Here is a 25,676-nt window from a genome sequence, read left to right on the forward strand (position 1 = left end):
CCATATGCAGTAACGAGAGCGCGACTGTCAGCCGAGGAGCGGGGGAAGCCCGAGTCCTCTGTGTCCATCTCAGGTAATAGGACCGGATCAGAGTAGAAGTCCAGGAGTGATGTCTGATGTGCACCTGTCCTTGCGTTGAAATCCCCAACTAGGAGGACCTCTCCGCGTCTGGAGAACTCTACAATGTCTGAGTAGAGATCTAGATAGGGGGATACCCCCGTATCCTCACGTAGCATCCGTGCGAAATGTGACGTCTCAAGAGGAAAGTAGCAGACTGCAATAAAGAGGTCTGCAATAAAGAGGTCGCGTGTGGAGGGGCGTCGAAATCGGAGCCATAGGTAACTGGCATGGACATCCCGTCTAACCACGGATATCAAGCTCGTGAGCGCTGAACGAAGGAGTACTGCAACTCCGCCTGATCCTCGAACCCCCCCAGTATATCTGGTCTCCTCACGGAATACTCACTCCCAGGTATAGCCACTGACCGAGGGGAGAGGGCGCTCGGGGCTCTGATGTGTCTCCGTATAGAAAACGATGTCGCGTCCAGTGTATGACTCTAAGAAGTTCCCAGGGTCAGACCATAGGGTACCATTACAGTTCCATATGGTGCATGCCAAGGGTATTGTGTGCTGAGTCTGAATCTCATAGACCATGTTTCCCGGGGGGGAGTCTGCTACCGTGTCTGGAGTACCTGGTGAGGCTCGGCCGCGGAGGCCAACTAATAGGCGGCCATCTCGGACGACAGCCCACTTCCCCTCCTGACGGGCTACATCTCGCTGCTGAAGCAAGGTGCGCCGCTCTTCCACCTGCATAGGTGTGAGATCCTCATCCATGAAGATAGTAGGGTGGTCCCGTAGTGTAGCACGCTGCCTGAGTGCTGCAAGTCGAGCCTGAGTATCCCTGAATCGGATGATGAGTGGCTGTGGGCGCATGGGGTCCCGTCCTGTGCGCCATGCATGCTCGATCCCATGCTCGGCGAGGCCGAGGGCGAGGCCGAGGGTAGAGGTCACGAAAGCAGCCGCGTCCGCTAAGGGGGTGAGTGAATCTGCACGGGGGATACCTCGTACTCGGATGTTGAGAGCCTTACTGGCCCTCTGTTGTTCCTGCTCGGCGATGGTGGCTGAGACTGCTGCTTTGGGTGCCTGTCTCGCAACGTCCACCCATCTGGTAGTCTCCGCAATAGCAGTCTGGATGGTAGCGATCCGCTCCTCCACCTCTGGTGTAGTGCGCGGGGCCGCTGTGACTGTAGCAGTGAGAGAGACAACCTCCTGACGGAGATGAGTGATCTCCTGGCGCATGCTCTGAATAAGCTGATCTTGTGCTACGGTATGATCCCATAGTCGCTGTAGCTCTGTAAAGATGTAATCTATCGTCTCAGGTGGGACCCGGGGGGGTGCGAACTGGGACATGGCGTATGGCTGAGGGGGCGTGGGAGATAGGCTGGCTGTATATGGCAGGGGAGTGGAGAAAGGCTGCTGGGTGAGGGGAAGGGGGGACATAAGAGTGGTGGAGACAGAAGGGAGCTGTGTGGGGGGTGAGGAACTGTGACCCTCTCCTGTGGGGGGTAGGCTGAGTGGTACACTGGTGGGGGAGGCAGTGGTCGGAGTAGAGATGATGGCTGCGGGAGAAAGAACTGCATTGGTGCCCATTGCACCCGATGTTTTCAGGACTGGTTGGCTGTCAATTGCTAATCCACTCCTGGAGATGCGCTTTGTGATCTCTCCCACAATTGGCTTCGGAGACTGTTTGGGTTTGTGGGCCATTGTAGGACTTGTTCAGGTGCACGATTTCCTGCAGAGGCAGATCTTGTTCAGCATTGCTGTAGGGGAGCGCAGGCCTGCGGCAGGGCCAGTGGCAAGCCAAGGCTTGCAGCTGACAACGGCCCTCAGACCACGGGGCAGCAGGCCAAGTGCAAGCGAGAGTAGGCAGCAGGTCCCTACCGAGGCTGCGAGAGGGGGAGCGGGGCGGAGAGGCTACGAGAGGGGGGGGGGGGGTGGCGCAGAGGCTACAGGAGGGGGGGGGGGGGGGCAGAGCGGAGAGGCTACGGTAGGGGGGGGGGGGGGGGGAGAGCGGAGAGAGGGGGAGCGGGGAGAGGCTGCGAGAGGGGGAAGGAGAGCGGGGAGCGGGGAGCGGCTGCGAGAGGGGGAGGGGGGACGGAGAGGCTGCAAGAGGGGGGCGGGGAGAGGCTGCGAGAGGGGGAGGGGGAGCGGAGAGGCTGCGAGAGGGGGGGGCGGGGAGAGGCTGCGAGAGGGGGAGCGGGGCAGAGAGGCTGCGAGAGGGGGGGGGGGGGCGCAGAGGCTACGGGAGGGGGGGGGGGGGGGCAGAGGGTACGAGGAGGGGGGGGGCAGAGGCTACCGGGGGGGGGGTGGCACAGAGGCTACGGGGGGGGGGGGGCAGAGCGGAGAGGCTGCGAGAAGGGGGGGGGGGGGGGGGGGTAGCGCAGAGGCTACAGGAGGGGGAGCGGGGCGGAGAGGCTGCGAGAGGGGGGGGGGCGCAGAGGCTACGGGAGGGGGAGGGGGAGTGGGGAGGCTGCGGGAGGGGGAGCGGGGCGGAGAGGCTGCGAGAGGGGGGGGAGGGGGAGCGGGGCGGAGAGGCTGCGAGAGGAGAGAGAGAGAGAGAGAGAGAGAGAGAGAGAGAGAGAGAGAGAGAGAGAGAGAGGATACAATGAAGATGAATATACACAGCCTAAGCAAGCTGAAAACTGAGCCTCCCTCTGCAGTACAATATCTGGAAACAACGCTCTCTGTTGGTTCAGGATGAGAAAGAAAGAAAGAAAGAAGGAAAGAAAGTTTATTAAAAGTCTACGAAGGACCCAAAGGTCTATGAGACTTAAAAAACCAGATACAATGAGCTGAATGGGTGGAGCCTCTAGGCGAGCATCTACACCCCAAGCAAGTGCAACATAAACATAAAGACACTAGTACAAGACATGGAGAGGACGAAAGCTGTGGAGAAGTCAAACCAGATGTACGAGGCTGCAGAGGCAAAAGCCCGTGAGAGAGGGCTAGCAATGATTAGTGTATGTAAACCGTTGCGGTCTCCTAGCTCTGGCCCTACATCGGACAAGTGCCAATATCACACCCGTCGGTCGTGCCTCTAGTCTGATCAACATGGATGGAATAACTACCAGCCTGATCTATGCATCAACCCGTTGGTGGGGCCCTACATCGGACAAGTGCCAATATCACACCCATCGGTCATGCCACTAGTCTGATAAACATGGATGGAAGAACTACAAGCCTGATCTATGCATCAACCCACTGGAGGGCCTATCCTGTCTCGCTCGTGCCTCAGCTACATCGTCTCCCTAGGACCTGCTAGTCCACGTTATGTGGCTAGAAAACTTGGTGATCATTCTCTGAGTAGAATCTCATAGAGCATCCTAATCTCGTCTATGTGCCTTGCGCAGTTGGTCTCCGTGTCGTACAGCCTCATGAATGAAAGTCGCCAAACGTCTATGATCCGGGTAAGACAACAAGCTAGAGAGGGGTCCGAAATGATTCCTGAATAAGACAATGGTAATGACCTCAGATCTCGTAGTACACAAGACGCCTGAAAGCCAAAAGCTCCAATGACCTCCTATAAAGCACAGAGTGCACAAGTGTCCCTCTCTAGATATGCCCTCATCCGCCCACTCTCACTACAAAGTCAGTGCGATGGAATACAAAATTGCCGGATCAATATCCTGAAAGAAAGGGGGAGGTGGATCTGTGTATAGCCTAGCGAGTCGATGAAGCCTATTCTGATATCTATAAGCAGTGAACTATGATCCCTATAAAGCTGAGCTTCACAGTAAGCTCATTGGGGGCTAACCTCTTGAATGTGTGTAGCCATAAGAGATCCTCCATGATAACTTGGTTAGCCTCATGGTAAGCGAATGGGACAGAAGGGGCCTCAAGGCTGTAATGAAAGGGGGAGGTCGTCTGTCGATAGGTGTGAAGCTGAAGCAATGTCATGAAAACAAACTAGAATGTGCTTTTCCTTCTCATCATGATCTTTGTCTTCAAAATTGTTCCTTCTTTTTCTCATAGTTCTAACAAGGGTTCTACATCTAGAAGGGAATCTATGAAATACATTATAATGTCTGAAATCTATGCTTAGTAGGGGATTGAATATTAGGTCTGAAGCTGAAGCAATGCCCTGGAAACAAGCTAGAATGTGCTTTTTCATCTCATCATGATCTCTGGCTTCATAATTATTCCTTCTTTTTCTCACAGTACTAGCAAGGGTTCTATACCTAGAAGGGAATCTATGAAATACGTTGTTGTTGGGATATAGAAAGACCAAGATAGTGTACATTCAATTTGGATTTTCCTAAAAGGTTATTTAACTTTAGTCCTTACTTGGCAAAGAGATTTGAACCACCTAAATGGTTTTGTCTGCTGCATACCAACACCTCCGATTGCGTCAACTGCTAAAATCATGGATGAAGATAAGTCAAGCCATTACAACCTGCGTCAGCTTGAGAGTGAGGAACCATAATCCCTGACTCGGTAGAGGTATGTGATCACCTTGAAAGAAGAACACCAAAACATGGAATTGTATTAAGAATGCAAGTATTATATAACTTGTGAAAGTGAGCAAATGAGGATTATATCCTCTACAAAGGAGACTAGCCCTAATACTAACCCTAGGGGGTAAGTCCTCCTAACTGGAGGGAAAAGTGACCCAACTATGTGTTCGCACAACACTACTTTAATATACTCGTAATGGCAGTATGAACATGTACAAAAAATGGATCAATCACCAGAAGGAACCAAGCCTAATGCTTCAACTTTTTTGTCGATAGTGCCTTGGTGAACAAATCACCAACATTGTAACAGCCCTCACCACGTCTGGCCAACCCCATACCCTGGTGAGGTATCTCGGACCGCTCCATAACCCGAACCTTAGACAGAACACAAGCCAAGCTTGCAAACAACCCATCCGTGTCAGGGCATCCGCCCTAGACTCAAACCATAAGGGTTGATGGTAGCAGCTCACCTCCCAGCTGTAGGCTCATTCGATTGGGTAAGTTTGGCCACACCCACTCACCAAAGGCTAAATTCCTTTAGGGTAACCCAAGTTTGGCCACCCAATTCTTTGGGGTAACCCATTGGTTAAGTTTGACCACACCCACTCACCAAAGGCTAAATACATCATAAACCATGGCATCTGGCAACTAGGAGTTACAACCTTGAACTCCTCGGGTGATCCTCATCACCAAAAACTAAACCTTTCATCTACCAAGCGCGCGACCAATGGTAGAGGTTGAATTCCCTACCACTAAGCAATTCTGATGCACCCACAATAGCATCTACAGCATCCCATACTACTGTAGACCACCGATCCTGTAACATGCAACAATAATCTGTTCGTGTAATCATAGCAAGACCTTTAGCAAGGAATTAGCGTTATATACCATAGAGAGAGAAAGGAGATGAGGATAGAGAGAGAATGTCAACAACCGATTGGATCCTTGTACCCACTGAGGTCCCCCTCCCCCAATCAGGGGAGAATTTGCTTTATGCTTGGAGAACTGAAAGATAAAAATAACACTCTTCGAGAGATCACGGAAACGCGCTTCTGAAGAGTACACTATACACACGTATTTGCAGACCCAAAGACCTAAGACGCAACGCCAACCAACACCGAGACCTTGATGCTGTCCACACTGATGATGTAGGGCACTTCTGCAAGGCAAGGAAGATGCATGGTTACTACGTGAGTGAGAGAGTAAAAGCTAGGAGTACGACTTTTTAGTCTGCTGTTTGGGCTGGTTGGTTGGGCCCTTGGCCCCATAAAAGGCAGCCTAGTGAGGGATGCAGGGTAGCCTATAAAGGCAGCCCTCCCCGAGCCCATTTCCCTTCATAATTCTAGTTCTGAGGGGGCACAGAAGGGCTCCACCTAGACCTATCTATAATCCTAAGATGGAAACACTACCCGACTGTTCTCCAGTGGGTACTAGTGAACAAGGACTGATCTTCTGACTTGACCTAACGCTGAGAGACTGACCTACGTAGCTTGTGCCTGACTGTCCCTAGACAAGGGCTCACAAAGGGGTCACAGCATCCGACAAAATTTTCTCATAGGAACTAACGCACTTGTCGATGTAGCCAGTGTGTCACCTTGCACCCAAGTACTTGGATTTTATTTACCACATGGTACCGTCACGCAATAATATCAACATGTACCCGTACTACTTACTGGGGATCCAAATTCATCAATAAGTTCCCTGACAATCACTTATCTCGTCTTCCCCGTTCCAACAAACAAATAGTTCACTATCTATTCCGACCGACCCCACGTCCTATTGATACGGCAATTCCTGTTACAATCGGGGAGTACTACTGACCCATTTCACAAATTTTTTCATTTGTCACATAGTAAAAACTTCTCGACCGTCCAGTCAAAATGGATTTAGCTGGAGAAAAAGCTTTCGATGCTACTTCATTAGTTTGGGTCTTCCAAATATGATTGTGAATCTTCCTCCACGAGTTTTTTTGGAACTGCCATAATGAAATCTATCTATTCGGTTTTATCATCGAAATGAATGCGACGAGTATCAAGTAGAATCAATATAATGAGGGAGGGGGTGATTGCGTAGAATCATTAGAAGGGGAACAACTGGGGGAACTGGGTTTCCATTCTATGCAAAACAATCCCAGCAAGAATCATTGATTTCTTTATGATAACAATTTGCTAACCAACCAACTCCTTTCCATTTAAGCAAATGGGATCTACTACAGATCGAACCAAATCCTGTCTGTATCCCGATTTCCTTCACGTCTTCTTCTTAGAATGGATCTTCCGTATCACTTTCTTCCTCTCGAAACAGGGATGCAAAACGCGTACTTGGGTGCAAGGTGACACACTGGCTACATCGACAAGTGCATTAGTTCCTATGAGAAAATTTTGTCGAATGCTGTGACCCCTTGTCTAGGGACACTCTTGTCGATGTAGCCAGTGTGTCACTTGGGTGCAAGGTGACACACTGGCTACATCGACAAGTGCGTTAGTTGCTATGAGAAAATTTTGTCGGATGCTGTGACCCCTTTGTCAGCCCTTGTCTAGGGACACTCTTGTCGATGTAGCCAGTGTGTCACCTTGCACCCAAGTGCAAGGGTGCATGTGACACATCCGAAAGTTAGTATTTGGGTCATCTATAGTGTAGACCTTGGTAGGATCCAATCGTTGAAATTAAGGTCTACTGAGATCTAATTCAAGATCTCCAAAAAATCATCTTCAAGGTTTTCTCTCCTCTCCCTCTCTCTTGTTAAGGGATGCCGGACCTGTCTTTCATAACCTTGGCCTTGAGGGAGAGGTGCGGGTGGAAACTCAGCCAAGTATCCACTGCACTGAGTGATGTCATCAGACATCTCAAATCCTTGTCCATAAGGTTGACTATATCCAGAGTTTTCCCATAAGGCACTAGAAGAAATGCCCATTCCAAGGATTGTACTTTCTGTATGGCTTCTCTAATAATTACAATCTCTTAGAGAACCCAAAATTTCTCTGTGTTCACTAGTACCCTACTATTCTCCAGTGGGTACTAGTGAACAAGGACTGATCTCCTGACTTGACCTAAGGCTGAGAGACTGACCTACATAGCTTGTGCCTCGCTGTCCCTGGACAAGGACTCACTAAGGGGTCACAGCATACGACAAAATCTCCTATTAGGGAGCTATAACACACTTGTCGATGTAGACAGTGTGTCACCTTGCACCCAAGTGCAGGGGTATATGTGACATTCCCTACTCCTTAACTTGGCGGTAGGTTCATTACTTTGTGGGAACTCCTGGAAAAAATCTTCGTCTAACCACACTGCTTTATGGGCACCTCGATCACGAAACTTGGTATAAAACTCCCGGATCTTGCGTTCTGACCCATGCTTCCATTTGTAAAGAAGGATCTGCTCTAGCTGCGAAACTTCAACTTCATCAAGAACTTCAGGTTACTGCTCGTCGAAAATCTCAGTAAGAGGATGTCCAAAATACAGCTTCAACCAAGCTACATGGAAAACATTGTGCATTGTCCAATTGTCTGGTAGGCGTAACTTCATGGAGACATCATTGATCTTTTGGATAATAGCGAATCTCTTGGAAGACATCTTAGGGCATCGCTTACCCACCTGCTTCAATCTTTGCTTGATAATCCGTGAATACACCCATTGACCCTCTTTATACTCGACATCTCGTCTGGACCTGTTAGCCTAGCGCTTGTACGATGCTTGAGCTTTGGCGATGCGAGTTTTCACTGACTCCGTATTCTTTGCCATAGATTCCATGGTTTAGTTCGCTTCAAGAGACGGAGACACCATCCTGGTGAGTGATGTTCAAAAGCCACTTCATAAGGTGTGCGAAAAATGCTCGAAGAATAGATATCGTTCAAAATGGCCTACACAAGCGAAAGAAACTGCTCCCACTTTCCTTGAGCATCATGACAATATGATTTTAAAATATCAAACGCCATACTAGTATACCTTTTCGTCTCTCCATTCAATTGCGGATGAAAAGCGCTCCACATCTGCAGCTTAGTACCAAAATTATCAAACATGACTGGCCGAAAATTACACGTGAACTTAGAATCCCTGTCGGATGCGATGGCCCTTCGCAGCCCTCCAATGGGATACCAATAGTTTATGAACAAATGAGCTACGTCTTCAACATTGGATGTCTGCTTGCAAGGAATAGGCATACAATATTTACTAAAGCAACAAACAATAGTAAGACATTGAGTGTTATGCGTACCTGCAGATGCTGCAAGTGGTCCCACAAAGTCCCACGAAAGGACCGTCAAGGATTGGCAATGGCATAAGTAAGCCAGCCGCTTTCTTGTGGAAAGCCTTGAACTTTTGGTATATCTGACAATTCTGAACATAGCGGTATACGTCTTTCCACATCTTTGGCCAATAGAAATAGCGCTCTAACTTCTCCAAAGTACCATTGATATCTCGATGACCATAGGTGAGAGCATCATGGGCATCATGAAGAAGTAACTGCCCTTTGTCTTTGAGTACACATAATCTTTTCTTATAGAAAAGCCAACCGTCCTCTACTCAGTAATGGCATGGAGCAAGGGTCATGGCTAATTGAAATTGTTTGTCAAACTCTACTAAATCCGCGTATTGTGCCTTCATACTATCGAGATCTTTTCCCTAAGCACAGTGTCCTGCTTAATGGTCTGGATTGAACCTTTCCAACTTAGAGCGTCTACAAAAGGGTTATTTTTTACAAGACATATTCAATCATTCTCCCAAACTGCTGGAATTATTGGCTCCACCATTGTTGCCGATCACTCCATTGTGAGCTAGGCATTGTTTGAAGCCACTTAAGGGCTTGGTGATCTATCTTGCTCTGCTGTAGCGGAAAAGATAAGGATACTATCCAGGAAATTGGACAGGCACTTTCCCATATAATCTGCAAACACTAGAGACATCAGCTTGTTGAATGTGGGTGGTGCATTCTTCAGACCAAACGGCATGGCGATGAACTCGTAATCAGCTCGATCTGTCCGGAAAGCTCTCTTTGGGTTGTCAGCTTCGAAAATCCAGACTTGGTGGTAGCCACTCTTGAGATTGATTTTTGAGAAAAAATTTGCACCATTGAGTCTTTCCAAGATATATTCTATGTGGGGCATAGGGAACTTGTTATTTACTATAAGCGTGTTGAGTGCTATGTAGTCCACACATAATCATGCAGACTTATCCTTCTTTGCCACAAACAAAATAGGCACATCGAATGGCGAAGATGACGGTGTTATAAAGCTTGCACACAGTAACTGAGACAATTGTTGCTCTAATTCCCCCTCCATATACTTGAAAAGTCGATAAGTAAACTTACTTGGAGGTGTGGATTCTAGGTTCAAATCGATGCAATGGTCTTTCGGTCTGTGTGGAGATAGTTGCGGACGTAGATCATCCCGGAACATAATGTCTTTGAACTCCTAGAGTAGATCGACCATGACTTGCCCCATCGGAGGAGCGGCTTGAATAGAAATGATCTCGCATTGGACATAAGTGCACACATTGCACCCTTGCAGATGGCACGACCTGCTTGGATGAGATATTAACGGAATCCCTGGTATATTTCAATCACCGCGTATCACGGCGGGCTCAGGTAAACCTTCCACAATCGTGAAGGTGTCCTACTGCCAATCAGGCGTCGGTACATGCTCATGGAACCACTGAATCCCAAGGATTATGTCACACCCCATCAAAGGTGTTAGTATAAAATCCCGCATAAAAATGGCCTTCTAAACTAAAAAAGTAAAATGGATGGCCTTATGTGTGATGTGTGTGCGCAAGTAGCGTGTGACCCCATCCACTACAAGCTCGTGAGGCACTAAAGTGCGTCCCACTATCTTGGAAAGTTGAGGGGAGATGGCATCTTCTGAACTCCCCATATGAAACAAGACAATGAACAGATGCCCGTTATGTGCCATATGCTCGAATAACAACGGGAACAGCAAATTAGGAAAGACAGCATTTGTAGCTGAGGCTAGTGGCAGCACTAGAAGAGCCAATACATTGGTGGCAGAAGAAGTAGGCGCTTTCGCAACCTTTTCGGTAAGCCACTTAGGACAATCCTTCTTGTCGTGCCCAATGATCTAGTAGCAATGAGAGCACCGATGTTCTTGGTGGTACCGCTTTTGTTCATGCTGTAGATAGCCTCCTGTAATGCCCGCTTTAGACTTCTCATCTAGAGTCATCTTGGGCTTGGACTCCTCCTTTTGAACAGAAGCCTCGCCATCTTTCTTTTGGTACTGGTTGTCCTTCTGATACTTACTCGCTGGGTTGGTTGACTGCTACGGGGCTTTGGAATCCTTCTAGACCTACTTGGGCTTTCCCATGTTCAACATATTTCTTGATTCTGGGCTAGAGTTAGCGCCGCCCACTTGTAATCGAGCAGGTTGAAGTTTCGGACGGCAAAACGAATGTTAGTGTCCAATCCCCTAATGAATTGCTTCAACTTATCGCTTTCACACACGACCAATTGCTACGCCAGTGTGATGGCCTTGTTATTATAAGACAACATAGGCAACCCACTTTGCGAGAGACAAGAAAACTCATCCTCCAGGTTAAACTTATACTACGGCGGTAGAAAACGAGCTTTGAAATCGGTAACAAGCGTTGCCCAAACGAAATCGTCTTATAAGTTCTTGGGTCAGTATGCTTACTAGCCCAATGTTGCCACCAAGTAACCGTAAGATGAGAGGCTGCTAGGTGGAGTTTGTCTTGCTCATCTTGAACGGGAAGTGAGGGACGAACTGATGAATAAACTAAAGGATAGCTAAGTGGTCACACTTACCATCATACTTAACAAAATTTGGTGTGGACCGGGTGATTGGGGTTACTTTTGTCAATGATGAAGTTGTGGCAGTGACTGCTGCCGTGCTCAAACTGGCTTGCATAGGGGCTAAGATCTATTTGTGTTGGAGAAGCATCGCCTCTCTCGGTATAGTTTTTGTTGCCTCTCTGACTGGGCGAGCTCTACGCGTCGCCTCCTCATTTTTGCATTCCTCACGCATCAACAAGAGAGGTTTTCTTCCATACGTTTTATCTGGTCCACCTGTCTTCTACTTTCTTCGAGCTGGGTTGATTGTTCTTCAAGTTACTGTAGGAGGACCCGATTCTGCCCCAGAAGATTCGCCATCATTTCTTCAGCACTAGGGGGAAGCATATCTTATTGGTTGTCTTTCTCCTCTTCATAGTCTTCAAATCTGACGTCTTTTCCCGAATCTTCCATGGTGCTTGATTGTGTGTCATTTCCCGATCTCAACACAACCATACACTCGCAGTAGTCAAGCTGGATACAAACCGAAGCTCTGATACCAATGTAACATGCACGGTAATCTGATCCAGTAATCACAGCAAGACCTTCTTTAAACCTTTAACGAGGGATTAGCGTTATGCACCATAGAGAGAGAAAGGGGATGGGGGTAGATAGAGAATAGATTCAACAACCGATTGGGTCCCTGTACCCACTAAGGGCCCCCTCCCCCAATCAGGGGAGAATTTGCTTTATGCTTGGAGAACTGAAAGATACAAATAACACTCTTCGAGAGAGCACGGAAACGCGCTTCTGAAGAGTACGATGTACACATTGATGCTGTCCACAATGACGATGTAGGGCACTGCAAGGCAAGAAAGATGCAGGGTTACTGCGTTAGTGAGAGAGTGAAAGCTAGGAGTAATAGACTCTAAAAGAGAGCTGAGAGATGACTGAAATAGAGAGCTGAGAAGTGAGTTGTGCAAAGTATAAATAGAACTGTAAAGAGCTGCTGCAACAGTACCCAAACCTTACTCCGTTAGCTGGTCCGAATCCCCGACTGTTGTGCTGCGTAGACATCTTCCAGGATGGCTGAATAGAGGCCAAGAGCTGAGGCTGATCAGAGGCCAAACTCTGGAGGTGTTTGGGGCTGCACAAGAGGGGCTGGAGGGGAGCTGTTTGGAGTGCTGAAGGCTGGAGGGATGAATGAGGAATGAGGGCATGGAGGCTCCCTATCTATAGGGGCTGGAGGGCTGAGCCAACCAGCCAAACTGGCCAACTTTTTAGTCAGCTGTTTGAGCTGCTTGGTTGGGCCCTTCGCCCCATAAAAGGCAGCCTAGGGAGGGGTGTAGGGTAGCCTATAAAGGCAGCCCTCCCCCAGCCCATTTCCCTTCATAGTTTTAGTCTTGAGGGGGGCCAAAAGGGCTCCTATCCTAGGCTCCTAGGCTGGACCAGAAGGGCTCCTAGGCTGGACCTAGACCTATCTATAATTCTAAGATGGAAACACTACCCTACTGTTCTCCAGTGGGTACTAGTGAACAAAGACTGATCTTCTGACTTGACCTAAGGCTAAGTGACTGACCTACGTAGCTTGTGCCTGGCTGTCCTTGGACAAGGGCTCACAAAGGGGTCACAACATACGACAGAAATCTCCTCGTAGGAACTATAACACACTTGTGGATGTAACCAGTGTGTCGCCTTGCACCCAAGTGCAGGGGTGCATGTGACATCCAGAAGTTAGTATTTGGGTCATCTGTAGTGTAGACCTTGGTAGGATCCAATCATTGAAATTCAGGTCTACTGAGATCTAATTCAAGATCTCCAAAAAATCATCTTCCAGGTTTTCTCTCTTCTCCCTCTCTCTTGTAAAGGGATCTCAGACCTGTCTTTCATAACCTTGGCCTTGAGGAAGAGGTGCGGGTGGAAACTCAGCCAAGTATCCACTGGGCTGAGTGATGTCATCAGACGTCTCAAAACCTTGTCCATTGTAAAAAAGAAATGGGGCATATTTGAAGGAAGGAGGATAGAATAACAGAAGGGTGAGATTGGGAGAGGAGAGGGGAAGGGGGAGGAGAGAGAGAGAGAAGGATGAGGGGTAGAGAGAGATAGTGAGAGAGTAGGGAGGAGAGAAGATGAGAGAGTGTAGGGAGCAGGTAGCAAGAAGGAGGTGGGAGAGTAGATAGGATTAGATGTCACATCAGAAAGTGTACAAATAGGGGTGGATGGGGACTTATATAGTCCCTCCACATTTCCCACCTAAGAGGCCTCTAAAGGTCCTCTAAATTGCCCCTTTTTCCCCTTCATTACAGCCATCCCTTCCCATAGAATTTTTCCCCCAAAAAAAGTGCAGCAACCAAAAACTACTAATCAGCCTGGTAGAAGATGGGGGTGGTCCTGGACAATGCTTTCTGGCTGCCATGAATTTTCATCCTCAAGGAGTCCCCGCCACTTGATAAGATACTCTATGTAGACCTTGTAGCGGAGTAAATGGTCTCTAAAACCCACAATGTGCTCTGGAACATAGAGGATGTGGCCCTCCTCATCCATAAATGGCAACTTAGAAAGAACATGGACATGCTGTCCCACACGTGGTTTCAGCAAAGACACATGGAAAACATCATGGATCTTGGAGGTATTGGGTAGCTCCAACTGATATGCTACCTCTCCAACCTTGTGGATGATCTTGTAAGGACCGTAATACCTATGAGCAAGCTTTGTGTTGGTATTACCTTTCAGCGAGGCATAACGGTTCTTAGGGAGACGCAAATGCAAATAATCTCCCTCTTTGAAAGACAAATATCTCCTACGTTCATCCGCATATTTCTTATGCTTGGCTTGGTCATCCTGCATATTCTTTTTTGCCAACAAGGGCATCCATCCTCTCCAAGTCATTCCATGCTTGCTGATTTTTCACAGCCATGTCAGCAATTGAAGAAGGCATCCCGACCTTGCATCCGTACATTGCCTCAAACAGGCTCATGCCAATGGAGAGATGCTTGGTACTGTTGTAGCAAAATTCAGCAAGTGCCAACCATTTGTCCCAAGACTTCTAACTATCATGACAAAAGTGCCTCAAATATTCGTCCACCCATTTGTTCACCCTTTCCGATTGTCCATCAGTCTCAGGATGGAAAGTAGTGCTAGGTGTGAGTAATGTACCCACTACTGTACATAACTTCTGCCAAAAGTGACCCATAAATTTTGCATCTCTATCACTGACAATGTCCTGAGGGAAACCATGATGCTTAAAGACATGCTCAATGAATTGCCAAGCAACCTGTGATGCTGAATACCGGGTCTTGGTGGGTATGACATGGGCATGTTTTGTCATTCTATCCACCACAACATAGATGTTGTCCCATCCCCTCTCTGTAGAAGGCAATCCTAAGATGAAATCCATTGCTATGCGTGTCCATTTGCCCTCTGTGCTAGTGTGTGAGTGAGTAGCCTATATAAGGCTTGTACTTCTCATGATTATGAATAAGATAGCCTTTCATTATGTTTTCATTTATGTATCATTTCCTCACACCCTAACCTTCTCTCTCTCTCTCACCACCATGTTTCTAACATGATATCAGAGCAGGTCAGTCCTGCCCTAGCCCACCCTGCCATGTCATCATCTTCTCCAACAAACCCTAAACCCTAACTCTGCTCAGCCGCCTCTCCTATGCAGCCTGCTCATTTCCGTCTCTAGCTGCCTCCTTCTCCATAGCTTGCTGCCTCCATAACCGCCTCCAATAGTGTCATTCCCGGGCTATTTCAAGTGCTCTAGGCGCCTTGTATCAACTGTCGGTACCCTGGTTTACAAGCGCCCGCAGATGTGGTTCCCTAAAGCCATCTTGAAGCTCTTCATTGCCAAACCTAGGGTTCCTAGGCTGCTGCAGCAGAGCCGACCACCTGTGAGCATTTTTGGCAGCACTTCGAGGCCTTTGAAGGCAATTTCGACCCGCTTCTGCACTGCTGCTACATAGCCGCTTTAACAGAGCTGTTTCGGAGGTTTTCAACGCCAAGAACAGCTCTCTATTGCTGCTGCTGTGTAGTCGGCCACTTGACAGCTATCTCTGCAGCATTTCAAGTCATTTGAAGGCATTTTCGAGCTATTTCCAGCACTCCAGCACACCCACAGCAGCCATTTTTCAACTTGGTGACCTGCTACAGCTGTCCTGCTGAGCCGCCTTGCATATCTCAGACCTACTGCAGCATTTCAAGCAGTTACAACGCCCCCAAGAGCTCCTTCTCTGGTTCAGTTTTGCATTGCGGAGCATATTCTTGCTGTGTTTTGATTAGGGTTTGTATTTGGAGCATCACCAGCCACCTATATCTGCCCTCTGCATACGTGAAGGCTCCTATTGTGTTTTGACGTCCTAGACCAGCCGCCATACTTGCTGGCTCTTCAGTTGGTGCTGCGAGTTTGTTACCTCAGTCTGCACACATGGAGCCTCGCCCTCGTGGCAAAGATCAATCCGCACAAGTCTCAGCTTGGGATGAGAAGAATGACGAGGCACAAGCGCTTATTGGTTTGAGCCTGGCTAACAATCTACTTCATCTTGACCTCACTACTTCAGCCAAGGAGACACTGGACAAGCTCGAGAATATATACATCACATCTATAGGACCTGAGGAGCAAGCTTTATCTGCTATATTACATCATCTATCCCTCTCTGAGATGGTAGATGCTCATCAATGATGCTATGTGTTTGTGTTGAGTCAATAAGAAGTACTCTGCCTTGGGTTGTCCCCCCAAAATGAATGTATTGTCTTTTACTTTGATTTGATGGTATTGACCACCCAGTTCAGAGTAAGGGGGGGTGACAAGTGAAGGTTTGCCCTTGCAGGTCGCAAGCTGACTGAGAAGTCGCTATCACACGGGAGGTCTTGGATAGTTGGACTTGCTCTTTGCAGTATTGCGGTGGAGGGGGGATTGGTCTACTCTTGCATGTTGGGTCTCACACCCTTCGCTCTGAGGGGGAGTGTTGGAGATATCATAGCCAAAGAGTGTGGTGGTGTAACGTGTTAGTGTGTAGTACTAGGTGATCTAGTACTAGTTCATGTGTGTGTCATGTGTGAGTGCCACGTGTCATTATGGGACTTATCCCATATGCACTAGGTACTAGTGTGTGAGTGAGTAGCCTATATAAGGCTTGTACTTCTCATGATTATGAATAAGATAGCCTTTTATTATGTTTTCATTTATGTATCATTTCCTCACATCCTAACCTTCTCTCTCTCTCACCACCATGTTTCTAACAAGAGTGTGTATCTGCAATATTCAAAGATTAAAATAACTCCTAAAAACAATTCTAACCTAAAATAACCAATCAAATACTACAATTAAAAATAAGATATTAGAAATAGTTTTTCAGCTCTTTGAGCCTGCTTTTTGTGCTTTCTCAGCTTTCTGCTTTCACCCAAGGTCTATAAGAAGATTGCAATCAGTTCTAGGCAGTCCAATTCCTCCCTCTTGCAAATTCGCATACTCTCCCTGCTGCTCCCTTGCTCTCTCTTGCTGCCATTTGTTGAATCCTTGCTTCCCAGCCTTTCCACTCACTTCCAGAAGGCCCTACTTGCCAAGGCTGCAAACCGAGTTCTAACAGCAAAGAGGAGGCTAGAGGTCAATTCGCTGCAGCCAGTCTACTTCCTAGAGAAACTGCAATGGATTTTCTTGCACCTCGGACCTATTTCTGACACCATGGAGACATTATGTCACTTAATTTCTGTTCTGAATCTTTCTCCACTCTCATGAATTGCTGAAATTCTGCTTCTGCGCGCTCTTTTCCCTCTTCCCGCACCCAGAACAAGCCTCAAAAGATCGAGAGACAAGTTGATGCCAATTCAACCATTTCAAAGATTTTTTGCTGAGATTGGCAAGTTTGGGTTCTCTCATCACCTGGTTTTATCAGGGGCTGCCAGTGGTTACTTTTCTATGTTTCCCTATAGTTTTATGTATTGAGTTCTCCAAGTTTTCATTCATCAGGGACATAATTGTATGTGTTTTGGACTCTTTATTCTTATCCGAGGACTTCTAGGTTACCCCAGATTCTGTCCGAGGGTCTGTATTACTATTGTAATTGAATCTCTAGCATCATTGTAATAAAGAAATATATCTAAGATCAGCCCAAGTAGGGGGTGTACCTCATTCAACAACCCATAGGTGCCACATTCTTCTCTTTTCTTTTCTCTACCCTACCCTTTGTGTAAAATTTGAATGATATGTGTGTGAATGCTAATTAGATATCTGTTTGGCTCAAGCAATTGCTCATGGACAGAATAGACCTGTGTGCATGAGGCTCTGCACCTCATCAACTTCCCCATGGACAGAATTGATCTGTCCCAACATGGAGCCCCCTCCATCATTGATGATGGGAGGCTGATCTTTGATGCATCTGCATCTGCATCTTTCCTTCACCTATGCTATCATACTCTTGGCGTTTCCTCATATAGGACCTTATAGGTGAGCAACTAAGCTATGTGAAGGATGACAAAGGGTGGAGCATTGACCTCCAACATGACATGCCGCTATCTCATGGTATCAACGTTCCCCAGTAATCAAAGAGCCTTGTACCACATCCAAACCCTCTAACCTCCCTCAAGAGAGCACACTCAAGATACACAATGCTGCAACTAATTCGAGACTCCCCCATACCTTTCCTTTCAATCAATTCCTACACAATGCCTTCCCTAACATCACATGGTACAATAACGCTTTCATATTCTTGTGTCTCACACAACACTCATCGTTGATCTAAAACTCTTTACCTCAATTTACAACACACACATCATTGCAACAATTGTTTTGTTTCTCATGACATTTAACATTTTCAAAATAATTCAAGCAACTTCCTTCTAATTCAACATCTCTTATTTCATCCTTAAAATGCCTCCTAACTACCAACCATGCCAATCCCCTTCATCACAAGCTAAATTTTATACCTCATAAGGTAGTACCTTGATGAATTTGCGAATAACTAAAGGCACGAAAAGGTCACCTATAACCACAAAATTTTTGCGATGTTTAGTTCATATCATGTATAGGACTACTTCATGCCTACAAAACTACAAGAGGGACCAATGGCTTGCTCTAAGAAGACTATATCTACCTTTGTAAGACTAGAATAAGTCCAATCATACGAATTTAGATTTTTTGTTGTTCTAAAGATCAAAAATCTACACAGAAAATAAAAGAGAAAATGAAAGAGAAGAAAAAAGAGGTAAACAAAAACTTTTATGAAAAACATAAGGAAGACATACTTAGCAAGCAAAGCAACACTTATGTCGTCATCAGCGCCCAAGCATAAGCAGCTATACTGGGTTTCTAAAGACCTGCAAAGTCTCTTGGGCAAACCCAGTGCTTACTAAAATACGTCAAATAAACAAAAGAGAGAGAAAACAAGAAATAAAGAAGAAAGGAAGCAGGTGACTAAGCAAAAATATACAAGCAAGTCAAGAAACAAAATCTTCCAAAAAACTGGAATAACGCTCTCTCTCTCTCTCTCTCTCTCTCTCTCTCTCTCTCTCACTCACTCACTCTCACTCTTATTTAAAACATAAAAAGCTAAAAGGCCCTTTACACTTATGTATCATTTCCTACAAAGAGGCAAAAATACATTTCTAACTTTTGAAAGGACAAGCATACTCAAACAAACTCTCTTTTGAAACTAAAAGAAAAACGGGCTATTCACCTCCCCGCTTTTTGTTTTCAGGTTATGTTCAATCATTCTAAACATACCTAAGGCCGATGCACCATAGATAAAAGACTTCATATCTAAGATTATACTTTTTTCATTATTTTCCTTGGATTATACCTCTTGTGTAATAGTAAAGTGATCAAATTACTACATTGACTGATAAAAGACTCCTTAGTTGTACAAAGGCGGGAAAATCTATGGAATTGGGAAGAAATGACTCCATATTTTGCCAAATCAGAAATGTTTGAGTCAATGTGAGGCATTTTTATAATGTGTAAACCACTATATTCAGGTTGTTCACGTTTATCGTATATATCAACCTCTAATCCTATGGTAGATTGAGAAAGTCTAAGATCTAAGAAAACACAAGAATCCCCTCTTGAAGTGCAGTTCAGTTCACAAGACACCAGGATAGATTCCTTCTCCAAAAGCACTAGCGTCTTTGTACATAAAGACTTGAAAGTTAGGAACATCTGGTACAAATAAATCATCTATGAAACACCTAACTTGGCTAAGCTTATGTAAAATGATGGGGCAGGTATTGATAGAAATAAGACAATGGTATTGATAGGGCAGGTATTGATGGCCTGCACTAAGAAGACTCTCCAAAAGTGATGTTGGGGATAAACAAGCGCACATGCACGCACATGCATGCACATAACTACCTGCAGCACATAGGGAACACTCCGAGGGAGAGCGGGAGAAAGAAAGAAAGAAAGATATATTAATGTCCTCGGCAGGAATATGAAGCAAACAACAAAAGGTAATAGTACAGGTTGGTTGAAGGTAAGCCTCGCTAGGAAGCATGCAATCATGTTCAAATATAAACTCATACTTTCTCTTGTGCATTTAGCTTCAAGTTTCTTCGCTCTAGACTGAAGATTCCATTTAAAACAATCACAACCAGTGAGCACCTTCTTAACTTCTGCCAACCATGCACTAAACTCCGGCCTTTTCACCCTGAAATAGCAGTGAGGAAAATATAATTAAAAACAGAAAGAGCTAGAGGAAGATACCACACTCACAATGCAGCCAAATGGACTTAATCTCAAAGCCTCTATAACTATAACATCATAATGCTTTATACCTTAAAGGGCCAAACTGGTAAATTGAGACTTTGAGAAAGAAACCACAATAAAAAATCCAAATTAGGCAAAATTTAAATTAAAGTCATTCTTAAAGACAAGGCAAGTAATAAGAAATGAAAATAGAGAAAACTTAATATAACATCTTGTGATCATGCAAAGTGTGAAATTTTAGATCAAAATTATTATATTAATATCCTTATTGAGCTAAGGAGCAGTAATATACTTCAATAATAACACATATATCTAGATGAATTCAGGAACATGCCAAACTCATCCTCTAAAAACAACACATAGTGCAGGTTCAATCTCATGATAGTCACTCATAAGGTTGAAAACCATAAACTCCACCAAGCAAAGCAGGGACTAGCAACTATAACATTCCCACCAACGTCATCAGGGCCCAACAATGGGTGTAGACCATAGTATAAACATATGCTCTCACATACATCCCACATACCCACACATACTTGAGCATCCATTTATACAAAGGTCTTTGTACTGAGTTTCTATCGGCACTTCGGAGGTAAAGGCCAGACACAACCGTGACAAAGGCTAGCACTATAGGAGAAGGCAAATCGGAAAAATTGTCCACGTTCTCTTCATTCAAGCTACACCTATGTTAGAAGACTATACGATTTCATTTTAGCCTCTCCCAAACGAGCATCTACGCAAAAACATGCTTAGACAATCTAGCTGAGAGGGGAATGCACTACTTTAGATCTATATTCATGTAAGCGTATTAATTGTGTAATCCAGACAATGAGGCATCACTTATATAGAGAGTAAAGAGCCACACTTGAAGAGGGGTGTGTCACAAAGGGTGTATGCATGCAGAGGTGCATCCTCTTGTGAAGGATGCAACCCTTGGTGAGAGTGTACATTACAAAGCTATAAATAGAAGTATCCTCATGATAAATCGTCTCCCTCTTTGAAGAGTTGTAGCTCTTCTGAAGGGATGTGCCTTATGGAAAGTGTCACCGACAGAAGGGCATATCCTTTCACAAGTGTCCATTCAAGGGGGTACGCAACGGACCAAAAAAGAAGGGAGAGAAAAAGGGGGGGGGGGGGGGGGGGAGCGGACACTCGAATACGGTCTTCAAGTGACATCTTCAGGAGGATGCTGAAGCCAAGGCACAACTGGAACAATCCAAGGCAGATGAGCGGCTATAGGTGATTAAGGGTTCTAGGATGATTTGGAATAAGCCCTCAGTCCCCCATAAGATAGTGCAAGCAAAGTTTGCCATGACAACTCTCAAGTTGATGCTCTCTTCCAGACAGTCATTTTCCTCCACAAAGTATGGGCCTTACCTCGTTGGAGATTACCGAGACTAGCATTAGAGTCATCCATACGGTTAGTAGAAAGTGGGGACGACACGGTTTGGGATGCACATGTATCCGCATGGTTTGCCAATCACGGTATCCGAATGGACTGACTCCCCCCTTCCAGTACAGCATGAATGCAACACCCGACTCAATTCCGCAAGATGAGATTAACCACCAGGAGCTCCCTACCAAGGTGCAACCCAAGGGAACTGCTTTGCCTAGCTGATCCTTCTAATACTCAATTCCGGCAACATGAATCCTCCATCGACAGGAATTCTAAATCCTGAGATTATCAGAGGATGGACTTGTTATAGACCGCAATACCTTGAGGACAGAAGTCTTCCATGCACTGAGGATTGCCATCGGACAGATGCGGGTCTCATCACACCAATTGAGGATTGAGACAGGTAGAGATGCAGGTATACCTAGAGAGCAACGGCCGGATCTACAGGCTATGCACACTAGGCTATGCACACTAGGGAGACAGAGACAGAGGAGCACTTCTTATGTGTCTGCCCAGCCTACTATGAGATCCGAGGGCAATACCACTGCCTCTTTCAGGGGGGGTATGACTTTCGTCCACTCTCACGACTGATCCACTTTTAGGACCAGCTGAGACAACACCGAGACATGCTACTACGTCTAATCAGAGAGCAGTATGCAGATATAATGTCATAGTCTGAGTTTCCACTTCCATTTGGTGTACTTTGTCCCGTAGGCCCGCGAGGCCTTCAACGGACGTCTCTCTCTCTCTCTCTCTCTCTCTCTCTCTCTCTCTCTCTCTCTCTCTCGTCTCATCACACGCCTACAGACACTGGGATTTGATCAGGAGATCATCTGGGCAGTCATGGCACTGTATGAGAGAGTCTCAAGCCGAGTTCGGACAGGCACAGGTTGGACAGATGAGATCTTGAGTACCATAGGAGTCAAACAGGGTTATCCCTTATCACCGACCTTGTTTGGCCTCGACATTGATGAGCTTGAGACTTTCATGGGGGCATTCAGAGGGACCGGTTGCTCACTTGTCGGGATCATCATCAGGATTCTTCTTTATGCAGATGACATGGCACTCTTGTCGTCCACACCCAAGAGGCTCTAGCGACACTTGGATGCACTGCAGGCTTTTTGTTTATCCCATGATTTGGAGGTCAACCTTGGCAAGACCAAGGTCATGATCTTTAACACCTCTCGAGCAAACATGCAACGGAAGCAGTTTACTTTTACTTTCGGTGGGTCACCAGTTGAGATCGTATCCTCATACACTTACTTGGGAGTCATCTTCTCTGCCCCGATCTTCACGATGAGACCAGCGATGCAGGCCAGACTGAGCTGGGGATATGCCTCACTGGCTCGGCTAGAGAGACAATGCTTCCACTCCCACTTCCAGGACCCTCGGACCAAGGCTCTTCTCTTGGACTCCTTGGTCCACCAGCCGGCATGTATGGCAGCCCTTGTTGGGGGCCTGACATGTCAGAGATAGAGTGGACACGGGTGGAGCGCCTACAAATCCTCATGCTCTCACGGATGATCCGAGGGAAACCGTCTGTACCACATCACATCATTCAGGCCGAGTTTGGTGCTTCTCCACTCCAGCTAGATGCAACCTTTCAGACCATTATATATCTACACCACGTTAGATCATATGGGGACTGCACATCAGGGAGACAGCGGTTCCCATGGTTGGCTCTCGATTCCTCCTGAGGTTGGCAGCAGAGGGAGACGAGCGATGCTGGTATGCACGAACTCACAGATGGTTTGTGAGACTAGGGTTCCACATCGATAGGATACCTCCTTTTCAGTACAGTTTAGATGCCCCTCCGGTACTCCCACCCACCATGCCGATCGGGCCACACACCAACCAGATCATTCATGAGGATCTCCTGCAGCTACACACCTTTAGGACCTGGTTTGGAGCCAAGGGAGCTTCCAGTGAAGCTGAGTTTCTACAGAGATTAATGTCTTCATATTTCAGAGAAGGGATTCATCACACCACCGGGGTACACTAAGCTTCATATGCCTCACTCACTACGGATCTCCATCAGACAGTTTCCGGTATCATCACACCGCCTCCGCATAGAGAGCGGCAGAGTAGAGGGGATTCCTAGGAAGCATCGCTTATGCATATTGTGCGACTGTCAGGAGGTCGAGTCGGAGGAGCATTTTATTTTCAGGTGCCCAGTGTACTACGAGATCTGAGGTCGCTACCACTACCTCTTCAAAGACAGCTCCGAGCTCCTTTCCAGATTCCTCGCCTACCTAGATCAGAGATGCCTCACGGCCTTCATTCACGAGGGGGTCCAACACAGAGAGTACTTACTCAGGCGATGGGACTTGGCCACATCATCAGACACCTCTCAGAGCAGGATCACAGAGTTCTTCCCATCAAGTGGCATTGATCGTCCAGTCTCTAGCCACAGACGTGACAGAGACCCCGACCCGACGACCGTAGCACGACACACGAGACATCAAGGGGACACACAGATCACTCTAAGGAACCTCCCGTCTTTATACCCGGAATACGTCCCACGGGAGTCACGGTGCATTGTTTAGACCAGAGCCACCGTGACTCCCGTGGGGCATGCACCAGCGTCCCATCACCGGCTATGCACCAGCTAGGGCAACATGACATACGAAAGATTCCGCTCCGCTGCAGTCCTTTTCTTTTCATTGTTACATCCAGATGTATTTAATTTGATTATGTATCATCAGACTTAGGATTCAGCATGGGTGATGATGCTCGTTTCAGTAGCTCCACCCTTACTGTGATTTGTATCACGTTTTCTTTAAGTCTCATAGACCCATCGATCTTCCAAAGACTCTAATAAAATTTCTTTCTTTTCTTTCTCTCTCTCTCTCTCTCTCTCTCTCTCTCTCTCTCTCTCTCTCTCCAGATTCAAGAACATTCTCTCTCTCTCTCTCTCTCTCTCTCTCTCTCTCTCTCTCTCTCTCTCTCTCTCTCTCTCTCTCTCTCTCGCTACACCGATGGCAGATGTGACTACTTTCATGGCCACTACCCTAGGTGTGGCTGAGCACAGGACAGAGAGGGCATGGCGGGTGGTGAGAGATCCCAACCAAGAGCAACCCCTAATCATACGGTTCCATGACACTCAGGCACAACATTCAGCTCTATGACACACGTCAGTCCTTCGAGATCAGCCAGCAATTTCTATGGATGAGGACCTCACACCTCTTCAGATTGAGGAGGGGCGCTCTTTACTGCAGCAACGGGATCAGGCCCGAAAGAATGGGAAGTGGGTAGTGGTACGAGAGGGACGACTTCTTACAGACCCTCGTAGGGCACCTACCCCCTCCCCTACATAGGGAAGCAAGATCTATGAGACTCATATATCCGAGACCCTGTCTTGCACCATTTGGAACTGTAATGGTACCTTATGGTCAGAACCAGGGAACTTCTCGGAATGCTACACAGGTCACGACATAGTCTTTTATACAGAGACACATTAGAGTCCAGAGCGCCCACTTCCAGTAGTTAGCGGATATACATGGGAGTCTACCTACAGAGATGAGACGAGGGATACAGGGGGAGTTTGAGGTTCAGGTGGAGTTGCAGTCCTTTTCAGATCCACACTTCTCGGGACCATTTTAGTAGAGCAGAGAGATGCACATTCCAGGTTTCTTTGGATCCGGATTCGGCACATGGACAGCCAGGATCTGTTTGTCGCAGTTTGCTACTTCCCCTCTAAGACCTCCCACTTTGCCAGAGATATCCGAGGTGAGGATGAGACATCCCAATTTGCTGCTCTTTATCAGTCCATCATTGACTTCTCTAGCCGTGGAGAAGTCCTCCTAGTGGAGAACTTCAACGCGAGGACACGCGCCTGTCAAGTACCACTCCTCAACTTCAGAGATGATTCCACTCTACTGCCAGACATTGACCTTGAGGAGGTAGGTATGCTACGGGTTTCCGCTGACAGACAAGGTCCATTCACATCTTATGGACAGGCCTATTAGACCTCGGCAAGATACATGATCTCATTATCTATAATGGTCTTGACAGATGGTGTGCTTCAGGTGGTTTCACGTGCTTTCCACATGGGGGAGGCTCCAGCGTTGTTGATTACATCATGGGATCCCCTGCCTTCACATCTCGCATCACTGACTTCACTGTAGCACCTCTCCCTCCAGGGGCTGATCATACTTATCTTTTCTTTAGCATCTCCACCCCCCTTCGCATAGCACCTCCCACTCCGCTGAGTTCTCACTCCACATACCACGATATATGCTTTGACCGGGATCACTCACCTACTCACTCTAGCCGTCTGTACATACTTCTCGCTTATATTGACTTCATACTCCTCTTAGAGGATCGT

At 46.8% G+C, this 25,676-nt stretch overlaps 1 protein-coding gene across 3 annotated transcripts in view; it reads right to left on the reverse strand.

The window, feature by feature from the left end:
* Positions 1 to 25,676, reverse strand: part of LOC147884326 (uncharacterized) — a 122,356-nt gene that overhangs the window by 51,279 nt on the left and 45,401 nt on the right. For all 3 annotated transcript variants that reach the window (XM_087399099.1, XM_087399101.1, XM_087399100.1), the window contains one exon: positions 19,849 to 19,894. In XM_087399099.1, coding sequence (XP_087255225.1) covers positions 19,849 to 19,894 — 46 coding nt within the window. The remainder of the gene's footprint in view (positions 1 to 19,848; positions 19,895 to 25,676) is intronic.

Source organism: Dipteris shenzhenensis, chromosome 27, assembly GCF_047967505.1.
Source record: "Dipteris shenzhenensis isolate YYH24624 ecotype China chromosome 27, Dip_SZ_1.0, whole genome shotgun sequence".
NCBI classification, from domain to species: Eukaryota; Viridiplantae; Streptophyta; class Polypodiopsida; order Gleicheniales; family Dipteridaceae; genus Dipteris; species Dipteris shenzhenensis.